At 41.1% G+C, this 26,983-nt stretch overlaps 1 protein-coding gene across 2 annotated transcripts in view; it reads left to right on the top strand.

Moving 5' to 3' along the window:
• Nucleotides 1–24,052, top strand: part of LOC121523192 (potassium voltage-gated channel subfamily KQT member 4) — a 73,218-nt gene extending 49,166 nt beyond the window's left edge. Inside the window, exons 3-14 of one of the 2 annotated variants that reach the window (XM_041807972.1) lie at nt 426–552; nt 648–823; nt 1,702–1,827; nt 5,614–5,724; nt 5,835–5,930; nt 6,011–6,099; nt 7,542–7,667; nt 11,638–11,867; nt 11,940–12,039; nt 21,377–21,508; nt 23,176–23,314; nt 23,613–24,052. In XM_041807972.1, the coding sequence (XP_041663906.1) occupies nt 426–552; nt 648–823; nt 1,702–1,827; nt 5,614–5,724; nt 5,835–5,930; nt 6,011–6,099; nt 7,542–7,667; nt 11,638–11,867; nt 11,940–12,039; nt 21,377–21,508; nt 23,176–23,314; nt 23,613–23,816 (1,656 nt within the window). In that variant the 3' untranslated portion in view covers nt 23,817–24,052. The remainder of the gene's footprint in view (nt 1–425; nt 553–647; nt 824–1,701; nt 1,828–5,613; nt 5,725–5,834; nt 5,931–6,010; nt 6,100–7,541; nt 7,668–11,637; nt 11,868–11,939; nt 12,040–21,376; nt 21,509–23,175; nt 23,315–23,612) is intronic. The other variant, XM_041807973.1, reaches the window with a different exon arrangement.
• Nucleotides 24,053–26,983: the final 2,931 nt, after the last annotated feature.

Genomic DNA, 26,983 nt, shown 5'->3' on the forward strand with positions numbered 1-26,983 from the left:
AATTTAAGAATGCTATACAAAGGAATTGATTAATCCTGTTTAACTACAGAAATCCTGCTGTTAATTGTTTTATGAAATATTGTCTTTTGACAGCCCTAATATAAATATAACAAAAGACACAACACATTATAACAAGATATATGACAAGACAGCATATTAAATCATTTATATATTCTAAAATAATACTTTAAGAATATAATAATAACTACTCTAATCCATTAGCAAGCATTTATATTTTGAGAAAAAAGAAAAAATATGAATGGGAACTTAACTGAAAACCCTGTCAAACAATAAAATAAATGATAGGATTTTATGGTAAAAAAAAAAAAGAAAATTAGAAAATACCATAGTTTAATATGTTTGTATGATGGAATAATCCATGCTGACTTTTATGTTGCATAACTCTGCCTGTGTGTGGTTTGTAGGAGTTTGTGATGATCGTGGTGTTTGGCTTGGAGTACTTCATCAGGATCTGGGCGGCTGGCTGCTGTTGCAGATACCGAGGATGGCAGGGACGGCTGAGATTTGCCAGGAAGCCCTTCTGTGTCATAGGTTAGTGTTAACGTGTGTTTATGGGAAATTTGTGAAACCTTATCACCTCGTAATGATCTGTCTTCACCTCCTCTCTGGGTGTTTTCTCTCCACAGACTTCATAGTGTTTGTTGCCTCGCTGGCAGTGATAGCAGCGGGCACGCAGGGGAACATCTTCGCCACGTCAGCCCTGCGCAGCATGCGGTTTCTGCAGATCTTGCGGATGGTTCGTATGGACCGACGGGGAGGCACCTGGAAACTACTGGGATCAGTGGTTTATGCCCACAGTAAGGTGAGGACAACAGACAGCTGAATGCTGTCCCCCAAAATTAAATAATGTTCTTGTTTATCTTTTGAAAAGTCCTTGATTGTGGTCACTTGTGCAAAAAGAAAAACTTGTCATAATTTGTTTTCAATACAGCCCCAAAATCCACCTCCATATATATTCAAGAAAATCCTCTTAATTCAAGATATTTCAGGTAAAATATCAAGCCCTCAAAATCCTGTAAAGAGCATAGATAATTTCCAGATTTCTTGCAACAAGATCAGTTAAGACCATCAGCATTGTTCTCTTAAGATAAAGAGAATAAACCAAGACCTCATTAAAACAACCAACATTTACCAGAGTAAAAAAATGCATGAATCCATGTCCTCTTCAGCTTCTGCTTTCAACACTAATTAAGGTTTAAATTTTTGCAGCGTGGCGTCCACATGCTACCGTTAGAGCAGATCTGTGGTTGAGTGCTGTAGAGAGTTATTTAAGGTCTGGAGATAATGGTGGCTAATGAGATAAATCATTTAATAACTCCGTACTGTGGAATATGTGGCCAGTCTGCTGATAACCAGCTGTTACCTGATCACATTTGCTGCCCTCAGACTCTAAACTCTCCTGTAGCTGCTGCATGTTGGTGATTAGTCGTTCATTTTTATGCTGACCCAAACACTGGACACCCACCGGTCCACTGTTAGACCACATTGATGAAGATGAATTGATGTATCAGCTTTCTAGGCAGAAGTGTAGAGTCAAGTTAAAGTGAAGCCAAATGTGATGATGAGAGTTTAGCAGTAATGATGATAGTGATAATGACAGCAGGGATTATGGCGGTAAAGATGCTGTTGTTGTTGCTGACAGCTGTGATTGATTCCTCCTCTCTGTCTCCCTCTCTACAGGAGCTGATTACAGCCTGGTACATCGGTTTCCTGGTCCTGATCTTTGCCTCCTTCCTCGTCTACCTGGCAGAGAAAGACATCAACTCAGACTTCAACACCTATGCAGACTCCCTCTGGTGGGGGACTGTGAGTACCACATGTTACACACAGCATCTCTGTCTGAACAAGTGGTGTTTATCAAAGAGTTTTATTTCAAGTGGACAAATTGATGAGGAAAGAGAAGAGGGAAAACAAAAGAAACGAAACCAAAGAGGCACTGGAAGATGAGGTTTTACATGCAATTAGGCAGTGGTTCTTAACTGAAGGGTCATCAGGGCCCACCACCTTCTCTTTAAGAGAAATCAAGACCCACATTTTTGAGAAATCTTATTTATTTCATGAAAAAGGTTCCAGTTTGGAGCATAAATGAAAAAAATATTTTAAACAAAGAGACAGGACAAAACAAACATGTTAGAAAAGCACATCATTACAGAAGGACACATACATCCTTTTTTACTCTATTTTCCAGAGACAGCATGGACATTTGGTAATTATTTTTTAGGAATTTCCTAACAGGAGATACATTTGTAGAAATCTTGACAAACACTGAAATTAAGTCTTCACTGTAGGAAACTTTTAAAAAAATGTGAGTGAATTTCCTGTATGGGCTTCTGTATATGGACTTTTGCCATGTTTTTGGGCTGCACGGTGGTGCAGAGGTTAGGACTATTGCTTCACAGCAAGATGGTTCCTGGTTCACTTTCTGTGCAGAGAGTTGTTAACTGCAGTACTCCCGCTTCCTCCCACCACCAAAGACATGCTCATTGGGTTAATTGGTAACTAAACTGCCCGTAGATGTGAGAGTGAGCGTTCCTAGTCCTTTGTCTCTATATGCCTCCTGTGACCTCAAACGGGATAAACTTTTTAGAAAATGGATGGATGGATGGATGGACATTCACGCCCCTCTGGAAGGAACTTCACGTCCTTAACCGACCAGTTAAGAACCATTGCTATAAGGAACCCCCTTATCAAGGACTTGCTAGGCCATGAACATTGCTGATGTTTTTAACTGCAATTTATCTATTTAACTGAGGCTGACAGAGCTACTAAGACTATTCTCTAAGCAGAAGTCTAATATTATGTTCTATAAACTTAGTACCGACATCAGAATCATCATGGAGACAGGAGGAACAGGTGGAATAGGAATGCCGGTAATTTCCACAACCCAGCCAAATGCTCATAAAAAGTGTCTCCTCTCTCTCTCTAAATATTTCTTCTTCTTACAGTAAATCTCAGTGTTTGTATTGTTTGTGTTGTGTAGACCTCCCCGGTGAATCAGGGGTTATTTTTGGCTGGTTTAGTCTTTAATGTCACTTCTGGACCATCAGTGAAAAAGGGAATCCATAAACATGGAAAAATATTTAGATAGTATTTTAAATGACACAATTTTAAAGGGTTGATCCTGTTATTTAAATCTAGGACTCAGACGTTCCTCTGGACCTTGTTGCTGTCTTTCACTTCAAAGGACAGGATCATTAAAATTTAGTAATACCATTTTACTATTCCGACATTTTAATTTTCTCCCTTAAATATTCTTAACACAACATTCATAAAGCACCCTTTCCCCAACTAAAGTTTTATAACAAGAACAATCTTTTAGGTTATGCATTTTTCTAATGGAGAGAAAAGATAAACACAGCAGCACAGCGTTTACTCCTTATGTCATTATTTTATGCTGTGACAGCAGAGCACGATCCCCGTCGTCAAGTGAACAAAAATGATCTGTGCTATTTAAGATATAATTTACTGTTTTAAGAGTATTTTCAATATCCACATGTAGTAGTTTAAAGACCATAGCAGATTCACAAGATGTTAAAGGCTGAATTGTAGAGTCCTGCACGTTTTTGCCAGCTCAGCAGAATTTCTGACCATTACTGGTGTGATGATGGTGTGTGAATGTAAAAGTAATACAACTGACTTTAAGCTAAGCATCATGTATCAAGTCAGACATCTGATCCCTGGGAAATTTGCTTTGTGATCTCTTAAATACTACAGTAAACTTGCTGCCTGATGACATATAGAGATGGTATTATTTCCCATAAAAAGCTGTATAATGGCTCAGCCTCTGTATGCCCATGGTTCTTGGCGGAGGCCACACACAGATGTGTGCAAAATAATTCCTAAGAAAAATCAAAGAATTTTCTTCAATCTAAAATGAAAGCCACCGTTTATGAGACTGTGTCTGCACAAAGTTTGAAGCATGCTGACCCGCTGCACCATAACTGCAACTGTAGCCCTCTGTGACGGATGCGCTCAGACACCTCCAGCAGCCTCTAAGTGCTCTGTCAGCATGGAGACCAATGTCACCTGCTAATCTATGTTGTCGAAGTCAGTGATAGAGCCCACAGGCTATGAGAGGAATCATTTTTAATAGATTTAATAACTTTCAAAATAGAAGGTCTGTGCGTCTGTCTGTGTGAGTGTGCTGCCACGCGGGGTTATCCTCATTATTCCAGTCAGTCAGTATGACGGACAGCCTTTAAAATTGCCCTTCATACTTTAAAAAAAATCCCTTAACCCTTAGAGGTCCACTGGCTATCTGCCATTTTGTTAGTTTTCTTTTGGCAAAATAAACCACTCAGAAAATATGTACCATGCTTATGTTTGGTATAATCTTTTTCAGCACTAACTCAACTGTATAAAATGAAATCTATATATATATATTTTTAAGATTCATTTACTATATTAGATAAAGGGCCTCCAAAAAAAAAACAACAAACCTGCAAACTGGATTTTTAAAATTGTTATTCAAATCAACATATTGGTTTTATATCAAATTCAAATAATCATATTTTCTGTTTTACTTCAACTTCAAACAAAAACTGGAAGAATGCTTAAAGATCATACTTTCCACACAAAGTGATTGCAATACAAAATGTGACTTTGTTTTCATGCTGTCATATGACAAAAGCAGTGCATGATGAAATCACGCCAGCATGATTGTGGACCCCTAAGAGTTAGTGGAGGCATTATGTTTTTAGAATGAGTGTATGGATCCTGTGTATTCTTGTAAACACGATAAAACACTTTGAGGGATTTCCTTCTACCTTTGCTTAAATGTCCACTATGACTTAGATTTTGGGGGTACAAGGTCAAGGTCAATGTGACCCTAAATCAAGAATGCATGGGATTTTTGCGTAAACTTTCTAGGATTAGAGGGTAAACTAATTACATTTTGAAGGTCAAAGGTCACTGCAGCCTTCAATATTTTAAGCTTGCAGAAATTACTCAACATTAAGATGAACATACAGAGAAATACGGCCAAACACCAGGAATAGTTTGCAAGGTATAGAGGCATATAAGCACTGGGCAGTAGTCCTTTTTTTGGGGGGGGGGGGTTGCTTTTATTTAGATGTATACCCGAAGAGATACATGAAACAGGATGGAGAGTGGGGAGAAAACATGCACCAAACAGCACCAAGACCAGGAATCAATCCTCTGACCAGTGCAATGAGGGCTGTATACAACCTTTGTATATGAGGCCCCCCTCTACCCACTGAGCTAAACCAGCACCAACCTGGCAGTGGTTCTAGTATAGGTTGTGCATGTATCCATGCGATTCTTGTAAAAGATATATCTCAAGACCGCTTTATGCACTACTTGACTGAGTAAAATGATGTTTGTAAAGTAGAATCTGCTGATCAGAAACCACTCTCCCCTGACAAAAATAAAACTGAAATAAGACAGTAATTGTATCTGGTAGAACCCAGGGGAGTTGCTGCTCTGCCTCTGTTAATTACTTTGTTCTATTTTGAACGGGCAGGTGCCAAAACAAAATATTTAAAGGTTGTAGTGATTACAGTCCAAGATATCTGTTGCTCACAGGTTTTTAGATAACGAAAACAAGAAAATGCATTTGCTTCTACCACCCAGATTACACTAACCACTATCGGCTATGGTGATAAGACCCCTCGTACCTGGCAGGGACGGCTCCTGGCTGCCGGCTTTGCTCTCCTGGGAGTGTCCTTCTTTGCCCTGCCTGCTGTAAGTCTCCCACATGTTTACATCTTTATATTTACTCACAACCCTGTTTATAGCCTCTCAGCCCCGGTCGGAGTCCCACTCCCCTCTTTGATTCCCCCTCTGACCCCCAGGGAATTCTGGGGTCAGGATTTGCTCTGAAGGTTCAGGAGCAGCACAGGCAGAAGCACTTTGAGAAGAGGAGGATGCCTGCTGCAAACCTGATCCAGGTAACAAATCATGTGGGCTCTGTTACTGTGAAATACAAACTCAAGTCAGAGGTGAACTTTTACTTTGTGCCTTTCTTTAGGCTGCATGGCGTCTCTACTCTACAGATGCCAAACACTCTTATCTGACAGCTACGTGGTACTTCTACGACAGCATGCTGCCGTCGTTCAGGTAGGAGCTCCAATGAGTCCAGCTCTGAGTGGATGCAGATATTTGTGATTGCCTTATGTCCTTTGTTTGATGTGTTTCTATGAATGCAGACAAAGATTTCAGAGGAGCTTCACAACATTGCAAACTATAAATGCTCAAATATTTAAAGGTATAATATGTGACTGACAGAGTAGATGTCCAGACATGTCTCCCTCAAACAAAAAACACAGATTTGCTCTGGATTTTTAAAAGAGGATTTTTAGGGCTTTTCCATTGTTTGATAGGACACCTGAATATGGGGAGAGATGAACCAAACAGCACCAGGATTAGGAATTGATAAACTACCAGTTAATGGCGGACTGTAGCCTCTGCTTATGGGCGCCTGCACTACCATCTGAGCTAAACCACCAGCTTAACTGTGGCCATACCTCCAATATCCCTCACTGAAGGGGTTCTTCAAGTTTTCAGCTTACAACTCCCAAACTGACAGTGCCAGAGCCTGGGGATCCCCACTTTACCTAATGGTGGTCAGGGCCCAGTTGAACACAGCCATGCACATTCAAAAAAAGTAATGTGCAAACTTACATTTTAATTATTTTAATGTAACCTCGGTTTCAACGTAAATGAGACCACGTGACCATTTTAGTTTTAGTTAATAACTTTTTTCAGCTGATGTAGATCTGTTTCAAAGAACTAATTCTTTACGATATTTGCTCATTTTGATGTAAACATAACTGTTATCATTATCATATGGCAGGGTTTTTTTTTGGTTCTTGTCACCTGCCCACATTTTGTTTATTTTACCCGTGCCTGTACCCGTGAGATAGGATCATATTTTTGAACATTTTCAGCGGGTGCCCATCAGGTGCCCACCTCGCTGCAGGACTCTAAAGCACTGTCCCATCACTGTGAACATAGAGATGAGAACAACAAATCCAGAGGGAGTATATAGAGTCTTTCTTAATGACATATTCAATCAGGAAATCTGCATATTATACCTTTAAATTGTTATGAAAACATAGTTTTATATCCAATAATTCTACTTTGTGTCCTTTCAAACCCAGCTAGAGTGTTTCAGTGGTGGTTTTAAGTCAAACATTGTTTCCTCTGATTTTCATATTATTTGAAAAAGCCTCTCTTTTACACATTTTCCACCACTTCTTTATTAAATTTTAATTCCTTTTGTTCTCACAGTGGTTTCTTATAATTTGCATTTATGTATTAATTTGACTAATTTGTATTTGCTTTAAAAGACGAGATCATGAGAAACACCTAAAGAAACTCTGACTGATAAAGTGAAAATGTTCACTTTGCTTTATCGTATCTGATAACTATTTTCTCATGCATCCTTCTTCTTTTGAGCAGTCGGACCATTGTTTTGGCCTTTTTGTGAGTTTTTCCATAATTCTTTGTTCATTTGTCATGTTTTTTTTTGTTTTTATTTGTGCACGTGGGGGTGTCAGAGAACTGACGCTCCTGTTCAGTCACCTCCAGCGACAGCGTAACAACAAGAAGGTTCTCCACAACTCCTACCACACGCTGCTGTCTGGGCTGCGGCCCTACAGCTCCCCCTACCTTTCGGGGGACAGGTATGCACCTTCACCTCTTCTCACATCCAAACAGGTGGCTAAAAGTCTGCCGACACTTACATAGACACACACAGACACTCACTATGAGAACAGCAGGGGACTCCCAACAGAAGCTCAGGCTGACGGAGCTTTGTGCTGTGTGTGTTTCTAACAGTGTGTCACTAATGCGGATCTGAGACCACTGTGTTTGCAGGCCCTCCCACTGCTTCTCTGCATCTTTGTCTGCTCAGCTCATACACACGCCATCCTCATCCTCCCGCTGTTCACTTACTGGTTGCTTCTTCCTCTTTCTTTCCCTTTTCTCTCCATTGTATCTTTTCCATGCCATCCATCCTCCATCCTCCATCCTCCATCTGTTCTCAGGAAGGCAGAAACTCCATGCAGGTTTGTTCCTCCAGTCAACAGCTGTGCTTGTTGATAGAAGAGTGTAGTAAAAGAGTGTATCTGCTGCATTTTTATTAAACTATTTTAGCATAAAGCCAGAATAGGACAGCGACATTTGCATGCATAGGATGAAGGAATAATAGGAAACTGTAGTTGTTTTGGGGAGCTGCTGTCTAACTATGATGTTCTCTGGGCTGTTTTGATGAATATACTCAAATGAAACCTTCCACTTTTGCATGATCCTCCAAACCCACCTCCTCACTTCTCACTGTGTGTCTCCATAATCCAAAACTGCCTCTTCAAACTAAATTTCCCAGCTTGAGGTGAGACAGTAAAACCAAAACGAGGGTTTTTGGACTATTGAGACGTCACACCTCCCTGTGTGTCTTTCCTTTTCTAAGTTATCCGAACGGGTTAACCAAGTACCCAGGACTTCTACTCCTCCTCCACCTCCCCTCTCCCACTTCCTCTCCTTCCCCCCTCACACCCTCTCTCCCTCTGCCTTGTGTGTCTCCTCAGTCAACTCCTTTCTAAAAAGCGGGGTCTCTTCCGGATTCACGCTGGCCGCAAGCAGAGGTATCCACGGCAATGAGCTTGTGCACGGGGCACGCTAAAACGTCACCAAAACAATAACAACACTCCTGCTGGTCATTAAACTCAGACTACCTGCTCATCTTGACTGAAACACTCAAAATCTGAGGACTGATGTGAAGGCTTTCTGACATTTTTTCTTGAAATTATAAAAACATTTAAAAGAATTAACTACATCACAGTTGGAACATTTCTCTCTTTTCCTGCTCTCTTCAAAGGTTTATTTTCAGCCAGCAGGCCTTAAACTCTGATCCTCAAATGTTTGAGTGTTTCTTCTACTGTGATGAAATGATGTTTCTCCATCTTGTTTTTTTTGTGCTGGAGAATCTTGTTCTGATCTTGCTTGGTTTGCTTGAGCATCATGATAAACCATGTGTCAAAACAAACAACTAAAGCCCATGTGGTTTATCAGTGGGACATTATTTTAACCAGTCATAATGTTTCATCTGTGATGAAATGAGGACATAAAACATCTAAACTTAGCACAAAAAGTAAGTAAATGAGTGTTGTTGTAGCAATGCTTCTTGTCAATAAATCTTATCCAGTTGAAAGCCTGTTTATTTCCCTTTCAAATGGTGCCACATTTGTCAGGAGCATGCATTTGTGGAATGAACAGCAGAGCGGAGTTTGTGGGTTAGTCCATGAAAAATGTTCCAAATTTCCTCTGCTAATGCCAAACAGCTTATTCGGCTGTTGACTCTCGTTTGGAGCTTCTTGGAACCCAAAGTGCAGGTGAATGATTGGTTACTGATTGTCTGTGAGCATGGGCCCTGCTACAGTGGTCAGCAGATGAATCAGCATCTCACATTTGACTGATCTGGATAGGGCCTCTATGATAGGACAACTTCAAGCTGGTTTAAACCAAGTCGGCATTATTTGGAGTGAGCCTTAGTACCATCTCCAAACTGAAGGCCAAGATCCATATAATGGGGGATGCCAGAGAAGAAGAAGACCATTTCCTCCCCCAGTCAGCACTTAGAAAATGTAGGCTGTCTTCTACAGATTTATAGTCAAGATTTGCAGGACGATATGGCCGTTGGCTCTCTGCCCAGACAATCCAGAACAGACTGAACACAGCAAATCTCTGGTCTAATAGGCCTGCCATTCAATCCCATATCTCCACAGTCTTGGACCAAACTCTATCCTCCCAAATGACAGTGCTGGCCCCCACAGAGTGGGGTTTATCAGAGACTACCTCCAGAATTTGGGAGTGGAGAGGAGGGAATAACCTGCCAGCAGTTTTGACCTCAACCCCATTGAACACTTGTGGGATCAGCTTGGGTGTGCTGTTGGTGCTAGAGTGACCAACACAACCACACTGGCTGACTTGTGACAAATGCTGATTGAAAAATGGGATGCCATCCCACAGCAATGTGTGACCAAGCTGGTGACCAGCATGAGGAGGAGGTGCCAGGCTGTTGTAAGGTTCTTCCACATGCTACTGAGGCTCCTGTTTGTTAAACAAAGAAATTGTTAAATTGCCAGTATTTCTTGTTATTTCAGCTTCAATCATCCAATCAACCAAATGAGTAAATGGTAGAATAATCTGTTTGGCTTTGTCAGATTTGAGTAGTTCTTCATGGGTGCAACAACATACTCAGCTCTGCTGCTCATCCTACAAATGCATGATCCTTACAAATGTGGCACCATTAAAAGGGGAAATAAACGGACTTTCAGTGGGATACGATTTATTTACAGGAAGCATTGTTACAACAAAGAAATAATCTACCAAACACTCATGCACTTACTCTTTCTGCTAGTTTATTTAACAAGTGCCCAAACATTATAGATAAATCCAAAATGACTCTTTTGTTTTCTGTTTGAAATTCTCTTGTTTCTTCTCATTTCTACTGTCCTCTTGGAGAGAAGGTTTAAATGATTCAGCATGCTTTCCTATGTCAAATAAGTCATATAACCTTTTCACAAAATCAGCATGTTTGTGCTGTATTTTTGAAAGGTTTTTAAGTGCCATAATGTTTCTGTTGACATGCAGTATTCCCTTCTTGATTTGTAAAGATGCAGTCAGGTTTACGGTCCTGAATGCATCCAAATCATTCACGTGCATGCATCTTTCACTCTACCTTCCTCCAGTCTACCTGAAGCGTTTCAGCTTGCTTGAATGAAACGCCGTTTTCCACTAACATCCTTTAACTATTTAAATTTTAATTTAAATGGCTGACTGTAACTCACGCACAACAAAGAGTATATCATCGCAAAGAAAAAGAAAAGAGTGGGTGAAGGACTGGGCTGGAATTGCTCCGTGGTGCATGATGTTGTGCATTTTCTTATGGATCTGTGACTGTGTATAACATGTAAGAGGCTGCAGGAGAGGAGAGGTCTCCAGAGCATGGGTTAGGGCAAGAATGGCCGCCAAATAGCTCTCCTCATGTAAATAGATGACCTCACATACCAGTCCTTCTTGGGTAGTGTTGAGTGGTACGCAGCCCTTAATGAGGCACCTTTTGTGTGGCTGCTCTTTGAAGCCGGTATTTTGATGCTTATTCGCTCTGCTGATGGGATTAGGGTAGCGTGTCGTTTAATTCTGATGGTGGTGGAACATTTTTCCGCCATCCCAGCACTACTTCAAGTCTTGAATCAGGTTTCAGTCTGATTTTGCTGATTCAGGTGCTATGATAGGCACATTAAATAAGCAAATCCTCAGGGCAGAATCATTTTAGAGCATTATACTGAGTGGTCCCTGTGGTCAAAGGCATGGTAAGTCAGCTAGACTGAGCCTTGCTGAGAAATAATCTCAATGTCTGTGTCTCTGTTTTGTCTGTTTAAGTGAATGGCCTTGTATTTTGTGTTAATTCACTAACAAAGTCTTTTCTAACAAGCTCAAGCTGCTCATCTGCTGCTTCCTTAAACTCCCAGGATAACACAGCTTAGTTTTCCATGAAGGTCAAATACATGGATTCTGATTATTTATATAAACCTGTTGCCCATCACGATCCGCTCTGCCTTCAGGTGTTTAACTCATTATCCCCACTGTCAGCAGTAAAATGGGATTCAGGGACCGGATCAGGATGAACAACTCCCGGTCATCCCAAACCATCAGAAACAAGGCGTCTCCCCTGCCCCCGGGTTCAGGTGTTCGCCGATCCCCCAGCCAGGAGAACGTTCCTGAGGCCACAAGCCCAGGGAAGGTCCAGAAGAGCTGGAGCTTTAACGACCGCACACGCTTCCGCACTTCACTTCGGCTAAAACCGCGCCCACCTGCTGATGGTAAACGAAGACACAAAAACTGTTCATTCATGGGTATTTTCTGTTTTAATGTCTGACTCTGTCTTTGCTCAGTTGAGGGAGTCGGAGAGGACAGTGTGGAGGACAAACCTTACTGTGACGTGGCAATGGAGGAGGTGATCCCCGCAGTCAAGACTCTCATACGTGCTGTCAGGTACAACCTGCTGCTGACATATGATCATTTAATTACACTACACTTTGAATCGTTCAAAGGGAGCACACTATGAAACAGTTTACCACTCTCAGTCAGGGACTGCTACAGCTTTGCAAGTTTCAAGGGTCATCAGAAAGCATGGCTAAGGACAAACCAGAATTTTGACCATGTTGAACCATTTAATTATTACTATGAAAACATGCTTAAATACATCTATGTATGCATCTTCTGTGCAATATTACAAACATAAATACACCCATGTATGCTATCCGTGTGCAGTAATGTGTATACATGTCTGTGTATGCAAATTCTGTGCAAAAGGGCTAAGTGCAATCATATCAGCACTTTACATAGGGCGAATGTGCAATTTTCAAAAGCACATATATAATCATGTGCAATACATCAGCACTTAAGCTTTACAGCACTTTACCATCTGCTTTAAGCACTTTAACTGTAATGGTCACTTCATACCTGGTCGGTCTTAAGCAGAGTCATATAGCCACTTTCTTTATTGTTATATGTGGCTCTTTGCATATTAATGTACTGTTTATGTTGTTTGGTGTGTTGCCTGATTTTAAGTATATTTTTTCTTGTCATAATTTCATGCTTGATGTAAACTTTTATGTGTTTACACCATCAACCTGCCTGGGACTACGGATGGAAATTGGCCTGTGGCTACAATCTAAAACATTAACATGTGCTTGGTTATTAATATGCACCATCCCCTACAATAAATAAAAAAATAAGATAGAATAAAATTGCCAATAACTGACTTCAACCAAGGGTATGAGGATTTCAGTGGGAAGAGTTTCGTAACTTTTCTGGGAATTTCGTTCACAGTAATTATTTGTAGAATGTGAAACTTTCTCACACATTTTCAAGGGGACTTGGGCTATTTCCATCAGTTTCTGAAACTATCATGCAAAGTTTCAGGAACTTTTCATACATTTTTTAAAACCTTTGGGAAAATTTGAAAAAATTTTCCTGAGGATGATTCAGTAACTTTCCAGGCATTCTAGTAACCCTCCTGGTTGTTTTATTTAAATTTCATAGGATTTTTTGTCAATTTTCGGCGACTTTTGGAATTTCCAAGTTGATTTTTAGGAGAGTTTCCTAGGATATGTCTCGATTTTTTTTCTGGGGATTCAGGCAAACCTTCAATTGAATTTTAAAATGATTATTTTCATAGAAATTTTCAAACCTTTTTTGGAATTTTCATCAGAGTTTTCTGAAAGTTCCAGACAAACAAACTTTCACAATTTTTCTGAAGTTGTTCCCATGATTTTCGGAAACCTTCACTGGAAATGCAGACTTTTTTCCAAGTATTTTTTCACCAAGGTTTCTGGAAATCTTTTAATATCTTTGGCAAATGTAATGAATTTTCTTGTAATTTTGTTCCCTTTTTTGTTTAAGGAAGTAACTGCAGTAATTTGGGGGCATATTCCAGGAATTTTAGGAAATTTCTTGGAATTTTCAGACACCTATTAAAACCATTAACAGATTTTCCTAGAAATGTTTGAGTGTTTCTAAAAATTTGAATCTTTCCATTTGTATTTTTCCAGGAATTTTGGGTAGATTATCACAGAATTTCAGAAAACGGCCGGAATTCTCCAAGAATTTTCAGGAATAGTTCTGGAATTTTTGGAAACTTTGCAGGATTTTTTTTTTCTAAATTTTTCAGGAGAATTTTGGAGCATTTTCACAAAAAACTACAGTAGACCTCCCTTGAAATGAATCAGATACTTAACATGGCTTTTGGAAACTTCCCAAGGAATTTTCAGAAAAATCCTCTGGATTTTATTAAATATTTGAAGAAACCTACAGGGTTTCTCTAGAATATTTTTCAAAACTTCCCTGGGAATTTTTTGAAAAATTCTTTTTGAAGTGGATTTTTTTCTTGACAATTTTCAGAAACTTTTCCCTTTCTTAAACTTTCTTAAAATTTGTAGATAAATGTGGGAACTTTCACAATTTCTTCTTGAAATTATTGAAAATTTCCTCCAAATATTTGCAGCAAATTCTTGAAATTCATCAAACTTTCTCTTAATTCATTTTACTGGGATTTCTCAGCTTAACATACTGGGTTATTTAAATCCCAGTTTTCCTGAAGAACTCTTCTGGAAAACAATGCTGGGCTGCCAGGTATATCTGACCTGTTGAACACCCTGGAGTAGTTGCGTTGAGTTTGGACAGTTACTCCCCCTTCATGTGGATTCAGACTGGCTCTGGATCTTCCATGGCATTTACAGCATGCATTAATGGCCGTGTGGCTGCTCCTCCATTTAGGAACTGCCGTGTGCGTATTCAGCTGACGGAGTAGAAATATCCACTCAGGAGCAGAAACTGAGCCCTCCTGCAGTGACCTTGTCACTCGGCGCGTTCAGGCCGGTCATGTGAAAGGTGGCGTGATAGGATGGCCATTTGGCACTCACAAACACACAAATACTACACAGATGAAGGATCACATTACCACGAATTATCTTGTTCAGTTTTCAGGAGGCATTTGTAATCATAGTGATGAAGTAGGTTACAGTGATACTGACGTCTGTCGTTGTGTTGTCTCTCCATGTTAATTACTGATTAATTGCACTGATATAATGTTACTGCATTGTCAGATGTTCATGTGCTTACACACTTTAAATTAATAGGTACTTCATTCTTCTGCTTGCAGAAGAAAGGCAAAGAAACAATGCATAATCCATGAACAACGTGTGAGAAAACTGCTCTGTAGGCAAATCCATGCGAGTAATATAACAATTAGTAATTAATCAAACTGTGTAAGCAACAAAACACATACAGCCTTCTGTTTCATAAACGTGTAGATACCCAGAGGGTTCCTAACTTTATGTCAGATTTAGACAGTCACACAGTAGAGGAAATTTTTTTACTGATGGTGGCAGAAAAAAAAAAAACTACAGCTGCTAGCAAACATCTGGTGTTGGGGCCTGGCTTATCTCTAGAGAGGTGCAAGGAGAGCGGATTATAAAGGATCTCTCTCTGATGACAGAGCTGTTCCTTTCACAGCATTTCTCATGTTAACATGACGCTGGATGTATGTACTCTATAAAGCTCCTGAATGAAGCTGAGGCATGTTGGTGGTCCAATTGTAAAAATGCAGACCATATGAGGACATCAACCTCTGTTTGGCTCAATCAGAACAACTTTTTGCATTTATAAGCATTTTTTTGCTAACTGTATTGGTGCTGTTTCCTATAAAGCTAAATAGGAGTGCCTATATATATAGGTATTCAGCCCCTTGGATGTTTTTTCCTGTTATTGAACAACTCTTGTTGGTAATTTTAATTAAATAAAAATCTGTAATATAAAGTATGTGGCTGCATAAATACCCCCCTCCCCCTTTAAGTCATTATTGAGTAGAGTCACCTTTGGCAGCAATCCCAGCACTGAGTCTGTATGGAAAGGTCTCAATCAGGCTTGCACATCTGGACACTGCAGTTTGACTCCATTCTTCTTTGCAAAACTGCTCAAGCTCTTTCAGGTTGTACAGGAATCAGGCGTGAACAGCCCTTTTAAAGTCCAGCCACAAATTCTCTATTGGATTGAGGTCTGGGCTTTGATTCAGCCTCTCCAGAACATTCACCATGTTGTCTTGTAACCATTTCTGTGTAGCTTTGGCTGTATGCTTCGGCTCATTGTCTTACTTGAACATAAATCTTCTCCCTAGCTGTAGTTCTCTTGCAGGCTGAATAAGACTGTCTTCCAGGATTTTACTATATTTTGCCAAATTCCTTTTACCCTCTACCTTTACAAGCCTTCCAGGGCTGGCTGCTGAGAAGCATCCCCACATGATGTACATGATGCTGCCACCACCATGCTTTTCAGTGGGATGGTGTGTTTGTGGTGATGTGCAGTGTTTGGTGTCTTGTCTGATGGCCAAAAAGCTCCATTTTGGTCTCAAGAACTTTCTTCCACTGGAGTCTTCCTCATGCTTTTTTGTGAACTCTAGTCCAGATTTAATCTGAGTTTCCTTCAGCAGTGGCTTTCTCTTTGCCACTCTCCTACAAAGCTTTGACTTGTGATGAACAGTTGTTTTATGCAGTCTCTCAGTATAGAGGTGTCTTGGTGGCCTCTCTCACTAGTCTCCTTTCTTGCACAGTCACTCAGGTTGTGAGGAGGGCCTGATCTAGGCAGATTTACACATGGCCCATATTGCTTCCATTTCTTGATGGTGGATCTATCTGAACTCTGGGGGATGTTCAGTGCCTTGAAAATGTTTTTGTATTCATCCCCTGACTTAGACTTTTCAATAAGCTTTTTTCTGAGTTGCTTGGAGTGTTCTTTTGTCTTCATGGTGTAATGGTAGCCAGGAACGCTGATTAACCAGTGGCTGAACCTTCTAGACACAGGTGTCTTTATACTACAATCACTGAGACACTTTCACTGCTCTCAGATGATCCCCATTTCACTAATTGTGAGACTACTAGGACCAATTGGCTGGGCCACTGATAAATTAGGTGTGTCACTTTAAAGGGGGATGAATATTTATGCAGTCACTTATTTTAGATTACAGATTTTTATTTAATTAACAATACTTTGTAGAAATCTGCTTTTACTTTTACATTAAAGAGATTTTTGGGGGGATTTTTTTGGTCAAAAAAGCCAAATTATATTGATCATGATTAATTTATAAGGGGCTCAATAATTTTATAGGCACTGTGCATGGTCATCCTGTAAGCCTCTTTAAACCATTTACCATCTGATTGCATCAGAATCCAAAAATCCAAGCAGGCAGTGAAAGCAGCCACTTTTCCCTTTTTTCCTAAATACCATTTCCTGCATTTACAATTTGGATAATGATCTTTACACAAATAAAATAGCATGGCTTATTTTATTAAGATAATCTGGTGAATAAATGCCTTTCCTCACCTGCTTTACTTTTAAAATGATGGTTCCTTGTTTGTTGGCATACAGCGGTCAAATATGTCCCGGTCTTTGAGCAGCATCAAGTATAAAATGATGTTTGATCTCATGATGCCGCTGATAAAGAGGGTATTAAATGACCCCTCCTCAGGTTGCACCAGACTCAGCAGTACTCTGACCTCGGCTTCTCTGTGCCGCTGCAGTCAATAGGAGAGCGGGAGTTCCTGTTGAAAGTGCAGGTGTGAGATACAGCAGGTGCTTCATCACACAAACACATGGACAGCTCACACACATGGGCACACTCATGCACAACACCCTGGTTCTGGTCACAGCTGATATTTGTAAAAACAAAATACCTGAGAATAGTGCTGAGGCTCTGCTTTACACAGACGCATGTTGTTTATCAGGGTTCGACTGCAGTCCTTTTATGTACAGAGGAAGAGGTGGCAAGTGACAAAGCAGAAGATTAAGTGGAGAACAAGGGAAAAAAGAAGTAGACCTGATAACTTCCTGCATTCCTTCTTTGTAACAAAACAAACAGAACATGTTTTTTTTAATTGAAAAACCCCAATTTTAATGAGATGGGATGTTTTATAAAATAAAAAATAAAAGTATTGGGTCACCTCACCATTCCACCAACAGGGACTGTAATGACATTGTATTCATTAATTTGTCCGCACTCATTCTGTAGAGCATTTATGAGGTCAGGCACTTATGTCGGACCGGAAGGCCTGGCTCACAATCTCTGTTCCAGTTCATCCCAAAGGTGCAAGACAAGTTCTTCCACACTGAACTCATCAAACCATGTCTTTACATTCATTGCTTTGTGCACTGAAGCACAGTCATGTTGGTATAGAAAAGGGCCTTCCCTGAACTGTTGTCAGACAGCTGGAAGTATAACATTGTCCAAAATGTCTTGGTATGCTGAAGCATGAAGATTGTCCTTCGCTTGAGATAAGGGGCCTCGCCCAAACTTTGAAAAACAGCCCCATACCATTATCCTCCCTCCACCAAACTTCACTGTTGGCACAATCCAGTCAGGCAGGTGATGTTTTCTTGGCATCCTCCAAACCCAGACTCATGCATCTGACTGCAAAACAAAGAAGCGTGATTTGTCACTCCACAGAACACGTTTCCACTGCTCCACTGTCCAGCGTCAGTGTACTTTGCAGCACTCCATACAATGCTTGGCGTTGGACTTGGTGATGTGAGGCTTGCATGCAGCTGCTTGGCCATGAAACCCATTCATGAAGCTCCCACTGCACAGATTTAGTGTTTACATTAATGCCAGTGGAAGTTCATAACTCTTCAGCTATGGAATCAGAAGAGTGTTTGGGACTTTTTCATAGTCGTTGATCTGGCGCTAAAATTTTACGCTGCCTTCTGCTTCATGGCTGAGTTGCTGTTGTTCCTAAACTCTTCCACTTTCCAATAATATCACTTACAGTTGACTATGGAATATCCAGCAGAGATGAAATTACACCAACTATTGTGCTGTAAAGGCGGCATCCATCACAGTACCGTGGTTGAAGTCACTGAGCCCTTTGAATCACAAATGTTTGAACATGGAGACTGCATGGCTAGGTGATGATTTTATACACCTGAATTCAACAACTAACAATTGCGGACACATACTTTGTCCATAGAGTGTATTTATTGTTCAACCCAAATAACAGATTTTTTTTTATATGCACACATTAAGAATTTAATGCTTGCAACAAATGTCAAAAAGGTTGGGACAGGGGCGTGAAAAGATTGGTAAAGTTGTGAAATACCCCAAAAAAAACCCTGGAACACTCAAAAGGTATGGAAATGATAACAGGTGAAAGTACCATAACTGGGTATAAAAGAAGCACTCCTGATAGGCTCACTCATTCAATCAGTAATGGTGCAAGGTTCTCCGCTTTGTGAGAGACCGTGTAGTCAGACAGTTTATGAACAACTTTTCTTCATCATGGAGTTCCAATGGTTTAACAGATTTTACCATCGTCAGGTCATAAAATCTCTGCATGTCAGGAACAAGGCTGAAAACTATTAAATACCGATGACCATCAATCCCTCATTTGGTACTGCATCAAAAACCGTCATCATTCTGTGGTGGATATTACAACATTGGCTCAAAACACTGTTCGTTGTTCGGGGCCCTATGAAATGTGTGTTATTTTTTTTTCCAATTCCATTTTTTTTCCATTTGAATTACCTTTTTTACCTTTACACTAATTTCGCCATTAAAGAGAGTGTCCTGTTTATGTGAGTGAATAAAAAGTTCACTAATTAAGTAGAAAAAAAAAAAACTTAAATTTACTTGATTTATTTAATTAATTGGAAGGCCACAGTTGGCCCAAGAGCTGCAGTTTTGACAACTCTGATATAAACTAATAATATTCAGGGTAACAGTAAAATTCTTCCATTATAAGGCACACAAAGTCCCTAAGATCTCTTAAGGGTTAAACACATTTTACAAAACATCCTAACTTTTTTGAAATTGTGTTTTATAGCCGAATAGCTCTCACCTGCTTGTTATTTGAACCCATGTCACCCTGGATTGGCGTCATCACTTTCTGAACCATTTCTGCTGATATATTTACGAGCTGACATTTTGTTTGTGTGGTAGATTTACATAGAATGACTGAGTACAGTGTTGTTGGTGTTTTGTGTTCCCTCACTGAGCCGGTCTGTAGCAAGCCCTGGCAAAGCCCCAGACCAGCCCCTGCAGTGGCTCACCCTACCTGGCCCACCTAGGATTGGTGTCAGCATAACAGTCAGATTTTAAGCCTCACATAAAACCTCGCCATCAGAGACTATCAGGTATCCACCTTTGCTGAATTGCAAGAAGAAAAATGGACTAGCTGTGCAAGTATTTTTGGGCCACGGATGACACTTCCCGTTCCTGCAATCATCGCTCTGTGTTTTTTGTTACCGTTCCCAACATTAGGGCAGCAGAATACGTTTCAGTGAGCTGTGCCAGCTGTCCTCTGCCAGGCTGAGTGTGTAAGAGGGGGCACACTCAAACCTGGCCATGTATTATGAAAGCGGCTCCATTGACAGAGAAAGAGAGTCAGCATTTCCACCAAACCCTTGGAGAATCCAAATCAAAAGTCCCCCCACCACCACCACAACCAGCTTTTCTCCTGTTCCCCCAGCCTTTTCTTGCACCCACACCTGAGACCCACCCTGGCATAAAAAAATCTGCATCTACCTGCAAAATAAGAAAAGGCTGGCTGCAAAAAATACCTGAACGCAGGAGTCATCAAGAAACAGAGAGTGCTGCGTGAGGGGAAGAGTGCGCTGACGGCTGCTGTGCCACCAGCTGCAGACCTCCTCCTCCTCCTCCTCTCTTTCCCTTCACACCTTCTCTCCTTATTTGTTGCAGCAAACCGTTTGTAGTTGCTGTAAATGCAAGCGCTGCAGACTCCAACAAAGGTTATTTTAGAAAGTGACCCCTCTGTCGAAGTTCAAATTTCACTGCTCCTGCTTAGCCCAGGTGTGTAGTTGTGTTAGTGTGAGCATGCCTCTCACTATCAGAGTGACTGTGGCGGTATAGTTGTGAATTTACCTCAGAACAGCTGAGTGTTTCTGATCTACAGCTTCCTGGAGCTTTGATGTGATTTCTTTTCTCCCTCCAGTGGAAATAGGAGGTATTATGGTGGACTTAGGCGTCTGGTTTTGTGTGATAGGATTCCCCTATAAAAAAAGAAACATCTTCATTGCCTTCTCTTTCTCTCCTCCATCTCTCATCCTGACTCTTGAAGCAATCCATCAGCGGTTCAGATGACAACTCAGGGTGTATATTTTGTCTCTCTTCCATTCGATGTCTCTGTACCTTCTGCGGAGTCGGCATCTCTGAGCTGCCTATCACATAAGTGATAAGAGAGGAACTGAATGACCCACCCAGTATGCACACGCGCTTCAACTTTCCCCCGCTCCCTTTCCATTATCTCCTTCTCTTACTCTGGTGTGATGTCCAAAAAGGACCGTCTCTTGCCTAGGATGCTGTCAGTGATGTGTGCAGGAGTGCTGGCTCGGCGTTTCTCTGTGTGATTCCCCCGCATACACATTTGGATGTGGGTGATGATGAGATGGGGCAGCTGTGGAGCACCGGTGGCACCAACATGATTGTCACACTGACAAAAGAGCAGAAAGCTCTATAGATTTGTGTTTGTGGCTACCCGTTACTATCTGTGGGTTTGTGCTAATTGCTGAAACAGCAGTACGTAAATGTCTCCTGGATATGCTGTCATCACCACAATATATCCACAGTTTAGTGTTGGGACGCCTCTGCTCTCTTTATGGGGCTGTTTGTGAATGATAAGGTCGCTCTGGCTGTAATTAATCTTGTTATTCTCAGGGTGCCGTTTGATAGCTGTCCTGCTACTGCATTTTTCTAAAGGTTTACAGTACATCCGTATTTGCAGATGAAGCTCTTTGTGCTAACAGTGAGTGTATTTCTGTGCAGAATCCTGAAGTTCCTTGTGGCCAAGAGGAAGTTTAAGGAGACGCTGCGTCCGTACGATGTGAAGGACGTCATAGAGCAGTACTCTGCAGGACACCTGGACATGCTGGGACGAATCAAAAGCCTGCAGATGAGGTAGGAGTCACTCAGAAACCTCTGCTGACATCAGGAATATACTTTATTAATGTGTTTAGGTGAACTTTGAATTGAATTATTACTTGTGCTTTTTCAGGAGGGATCAGTGTCAGACATAGTTGGGGTGCTGAGAGAGTAGTCACTCTGTATGATGATGCCACACTTCCTACTGCCTTTCAAATTTTAATCTCAGAGGTACACAAAGCCATCAAGCATTTGGACATGACAAAACCTGCAGGCCCTGGCAAATTGGAGCAGTAATTTTCAATAATTTTTAAAGCTAGCAGCAAATTTTATCACCCATACTGGAAGTCAGCCTTCAAATAGAGGGATAACACTGTCCACGATCCACTGCCCACTGTGCTTGATATAATTTAAAATGACTCAGTACCTGCTGCTTCACAAATACAGTTTCTCCACAGAGTACCTCCAAATTTTAGGTAACTGGTACTATAAACCCCTTCAAGACCGGTGTTGCTGTATACAACAAGAAGAGGCACGTGTTCTTCAAAGTAAAATACATTATAAACCATAATCGTAGCCACGTACAAAACGTTTTCTAGCCAGCCTGGAACTTGGCTGACTTTCTGGGTTCTTTAAAGATTAAATTTACACCATTAACTCTGATATTTAATGTCTTTTTACCCATTTAAAATAAATTTTGCAATCATTGCTTCAGCTAGAGGCTAATGCTGTCACCATATTGTCTGTTTGTATCCAAAAATGCAATGTGACTGGGCTGTTAGAACCAGTGACATCCTGTTCTGTCAACACGTCATGCTTTGTTGAACAGCATATGTGCTCTGACTTATAAACTGAAGGAGAGCCTGAATGACTAATAATAGAGAGAAAGAGACACAGAGAGGCTGTGATGTGTCCCTCAGAGTCTCTGCCCTTTTAATAATGACCCAAATGCACAAGGACTTAAAAAAATGGAATATATAAAAGACTTTTTGTAATAGAATGATCTTTTTTTTGCTTTTTGGCCCCAAAATCACACATAATAATCTTAGAGATTTGATTTCTGTCTGTTTTTTTTCTTTTGTTGTTATAGTCCCATAACCTTTTTTTTTTTTTTTTTTTAATTCCAGTGACATTACTACAGCACACATATTCTTAAAACCCAGATTGCCCTGAAGAAGCGGATGTTTAGAGCTTGACTGAGTACCACAGCTTCGATGCTTTACAAGACAAAAAAGTCCAGGAGAGACACAATGGTTAAAAAATAGCATTGAGCTCAGACAGTTCATTTATCAGGGTTTTTTCGATGTCACTAAATGTATAACATTTTGAGAAATGGAGATATTCACTCTTAGGTGAACGTGAAAGAAGAAGATCAGTTCCAGTTCTATTTGTATGTGATTATTTTAAAGCTTAAGACAGGAGTCTGCATGCTTAGTTAAGCCAAAAGACTAGGGAACCGCTCACCTCCACTTCTGTCTAGAAATTAGAATATGAAACCTGTTGGAAGCTCATCTATGAGCGTGATAAATTCATTTTTTTAAGTGTAACAAAACTAATGTTAAAACCACATGTCGAGGTTGTCTGGATTCTCCATATAACCTCTTCCTGTGTGTTTTTTTTTTAACTTCATTAGTAAATAAAATCATATTGACCTTTATTCTAAGGCCTTGTGTTGTTTATTATAACGTGTTTGTGTTCTAAAGGGTGGACCAGATAATTGGACGAGGAGCGGTCCAGCCCGACAAGAAGGCTCGACCTGAGAAGGGAGAAAAGACGCCGCCAGAACTGGACCCACTGGATGAGCTAAGCATGATGGGACGTGTAGTCAAAGTGGAGAAACAAGTAACAGATGTTTTTCTTGTATTGATTGTTTTATTTCATTCAAGAGATTAAAAAATGCTGTAATACAAAGACACAGAGGTGTAGAAAACAGCATTAAGACAAAACGTTTCTGTGTAAAAAATGTTTTGTTAAAATGTGATGTCTTATCTGCATGGAAACATATAAAAATGTATAAAAAAATGTCACTAGAAATCTGTTGGGTTAAAAATCTAGACAGAAAACCTTTCACATCTCATAAATAAAGGGTAAGTCAGCTTGTCAGAGTGGAATGACTCAGTCCTGCCTCTGTTTGCTTCAGGTCCAGTCTATAGAGAACAAGCTGGACCTCCTTCTTAACTTCTACTCACAGTGCCTCAAGAAAGGCTCCTCCAACTTCACCCTGTCCTCCCTCCTGGACCCTGACCTAACGTCTGACTACCACAGCCCTACGGACCAAAGAGACCTCTTCCCCTCCGCGAACACGCTCAACATCTCCCAGTCTGAGAGCGGGAACTTGGAATGACAGTGAGCCGAGCAGTCTTCTGGGCTGTTCAAACACAGACTCAAACCCTTTATGGAACTGACGCCTCAATCTGAGCAGCCTGAACATCAGTCATCTTCATTTCATGTCAGTCTGGGATGTTTTTTTCTTCTTCCCTTCCCCTCCTCTCTATCCTGAAGTGAATGTGTTTCCAGACAGAGGCCACCAGAGGGAGCTGGAGCCAAAGCTGCTCATCGCACACACCTCTCAACCCAACATGAAGAAGACAATGGGGCACAGTTGATGACTACTGAACCACTTTCACAAACTCACCTCTGTCTAAATGATGAGCTCTGCCAACTTTAGAGCTTCAGAATCTGACCTTAAGCTTTGATTTAGTATAAATCTTTGAAAAATGTCTTCCTACAGTATTAGCTCTAGTTTTTCTTGGCTGCCTGACTAATGGTCACTTGACGCTGGGAAGGATGTGAGGATCATACCTTTAAATCTTGCATTCACTTCATTATATTGAATAAGAGGAGCCTGCTCCCTCACAGCTGGACTGGGATGATACGCCACCAAAGCAACAAAACCATCAACACAGCTTCCAACCCAAAACAAGTGATTCTGAATGTGTAAAGCTGTAGATCAACCAACCTATCAGATAAAAACAGAGCAGGAAAAATGTGTTAAAGCATCTGATTTTCTTTGATTTCTTATTTCAACAAGCCCACATGCAAAAAAGAAAGAAAAGGGGGTGTTATGCCCTGTTTTTGAGCATTTCAGTCCTACTTATTTAGGATGCAGTCCAACAGTACCCTCTCTGTAATGTTTAAAGGCTGCTGTAGCCCTCTTAAGTCTCTGTCTTGCAGCCCGTCCTCCACACATGCATGTTCCTCAGACCAGCCCTGTAGATAAAACCTCACTGATCCTCAGTCAGGATTTGGACTCTTATTGACATCCAGCCTCAGGTCGAGCAGTCAGTAGACGTCCCAGCTTTTCTGACAGGCTCCTGCTGTCACCACTTGTCGAGACTTTTTGGCCAGTTTGGTGCAATTTTGATACAAATAAGAAAACTGTAAGGTGTCCAGGTCTAATGCATGAACTCCAGGCCTTTATCCTCATGAATGCAAAAGTCTTAGGAAATGGATCCAGCCTACAGTTTCACACACTTACTGTCTAGTCTGTCTTCTGTCATTTCTGGTTCTTTCTAGGAGATTTTTGATGCACTTTTGTGCTTGTGGACAAAACTGGAGAGTGCAAAAGTGCACATAAACACACATCTACGCATACACCAGGGATGGGAAATGATTTTTGAATGTTTGACTAGTCTTTAATTTACTCAGAAAAACAAGTTTATGTGTGACTATTGTCTCACCTCACAAATGCATTTGTGTCCTTTAATTTTTACCAGCTCTTGGTTGTAATGCAGCGGCCAGATGATGGTTGGAGCACATCTGAGAGTTGTTTGCTATCATCATAAAGGACGCACTCACACTATGGCTATATGCCCTGTACCATGCAGAAGCTCAATTTTCCCAGCTGGGCTGCACTCATATTTCTCCAGGCACTTGAGCATAAATCTATCATTAGCTACGTATTGAAAGGAACAGCCATATTGATTATTAACTGTGTCTATATTGCACACCAGTGCTTATGTATACGATTAGCAATTGTACCATGCTAAAGCTCACCTCTTCCATCCTTGCCAGGGCTGAGGAAGAGTCCCATGCTTGAGCATGGTATAGAGCACTAGTCAAACCTGACTTTGGGATCAAACATGATCTGGAATGGATTGCCCAGTGTGAGTGTGTTCTAAATAACAGCAGACAAAGAAGACAGTAGATGTTACAAAATTAACTTTGCATCTTTCTTTTTAAAGATTTATTTTTGGGCTTTTTGTGCCTTTATTACATAGAGGAGGACAGTAGAGTGGGAAATGGGAGAGACATGCGGTAAAGGGCCACAGGCCAGATTAGAACCCAGGCCGCCTGCCTATATGGGTAGCGCCTTAGACCGCTAGGCTATGTACCCAAACTTTGCATCTTTTAACTTAAGAAACTTTCCACATAGAGCTCAACAGTGCGGTTCCAGAAGTAAAATCCCATATATTTTCTCTATATCGGATTTGATTATCAGCCATAATGTCAGAAATATCCAAGTTAGACTTACAGTGCTTCTGTAGAGGACAGTTCTGTTTTAGGACTAGATGATTCAGTCCCTTAAATGACTGTGGTCTGAGGGTTTCTAAGGTGTTTGGTAGGAGAGGGTTTACAGCTTCATAGAGGTCGTCAGGTGGTCACCTTCCAGAAGGCTCATCTGTAGCGCCTGGCATCCCCGGTGTGCCCCCCTCCACTTTCCAGCCTTTTATGCCACAGGTGTTACTTTGGGGCCCGGGTGGTGTCCCTCCTCACCCAGATCTAGGACTTGCCTGTCTTGATGGCTTGGCATTGGGCTTGGCCCTGAATTCCCACGTCCATGATTGTAAACTTGCCTTTAAAGCCTCTGCAGCCATCTTTAACTGGGCAAATCTTGACTTTCCAACTGTGTTGTTCAGTGTCAGCTGCTAGCTCAGTGTACTTAAGGCTGTTGCACTCACACCATCCTCCCAGGGCACAGTTCACTCTATGATACTATGATGTACATGGTGTGAAGTGAGGAGGACCAAAGCACAAGGTCTTGTCTGATATTTGTTGCAGCAATCTCAGATGGGAAGCAGAACCTTTGATTCAGATCTGCTATCATCTTCCAGTCTGGTGCCCCTCCTAGTTGACCGTTTTTCAACGTTGTACAGACCCTGGCTTGCTTTGCATCCTCGCAGACAAACTCTTTCACAGATGCAGGATGGAATGATGGAGGAGGAAGGGCAATAGTCTGAAGGGTCCCCAGGGTAGCTGCTAGGCACCTTGGACTAGGCTGTAATGGCCTTGTGTCAGGCTTGTTTTGCAGCCAACCACAATGTTCTTTAGGTTTGCTGGAGATGGACAGAGGGAGCATGTGGGGCTTTCTATATACCGTTGGTTATGGTTGGAAGGAAGTGGCAGGACATCATACATAGCCCCTAACCTGAAGCTGGTTTGAAATGCTTCCACGCCCAGCAGCTCCCTTCAAAAGCACTTTCTCCTCTCAACTCCCTCTCATCTCTTCCACTGCCCTTGTTTTTCTAATGAGATGGCCTTTTCACACCTGTGCAGAAGTTCGTAGATATC

Source organism: Cheilinus undulatus, linkage group 16 (genome assembly GCF_018320785.1).
Source record: "Cheilinus undulatus linkage group 16, ASM1832078v1, whole genome shotgun sequence".
Lineage (NCBI taxonomy): Eukaryota > Metazoa > Chordata > Actinopteri > Labriformes > Labridae > Cheilinus > Cheilinus undulatus.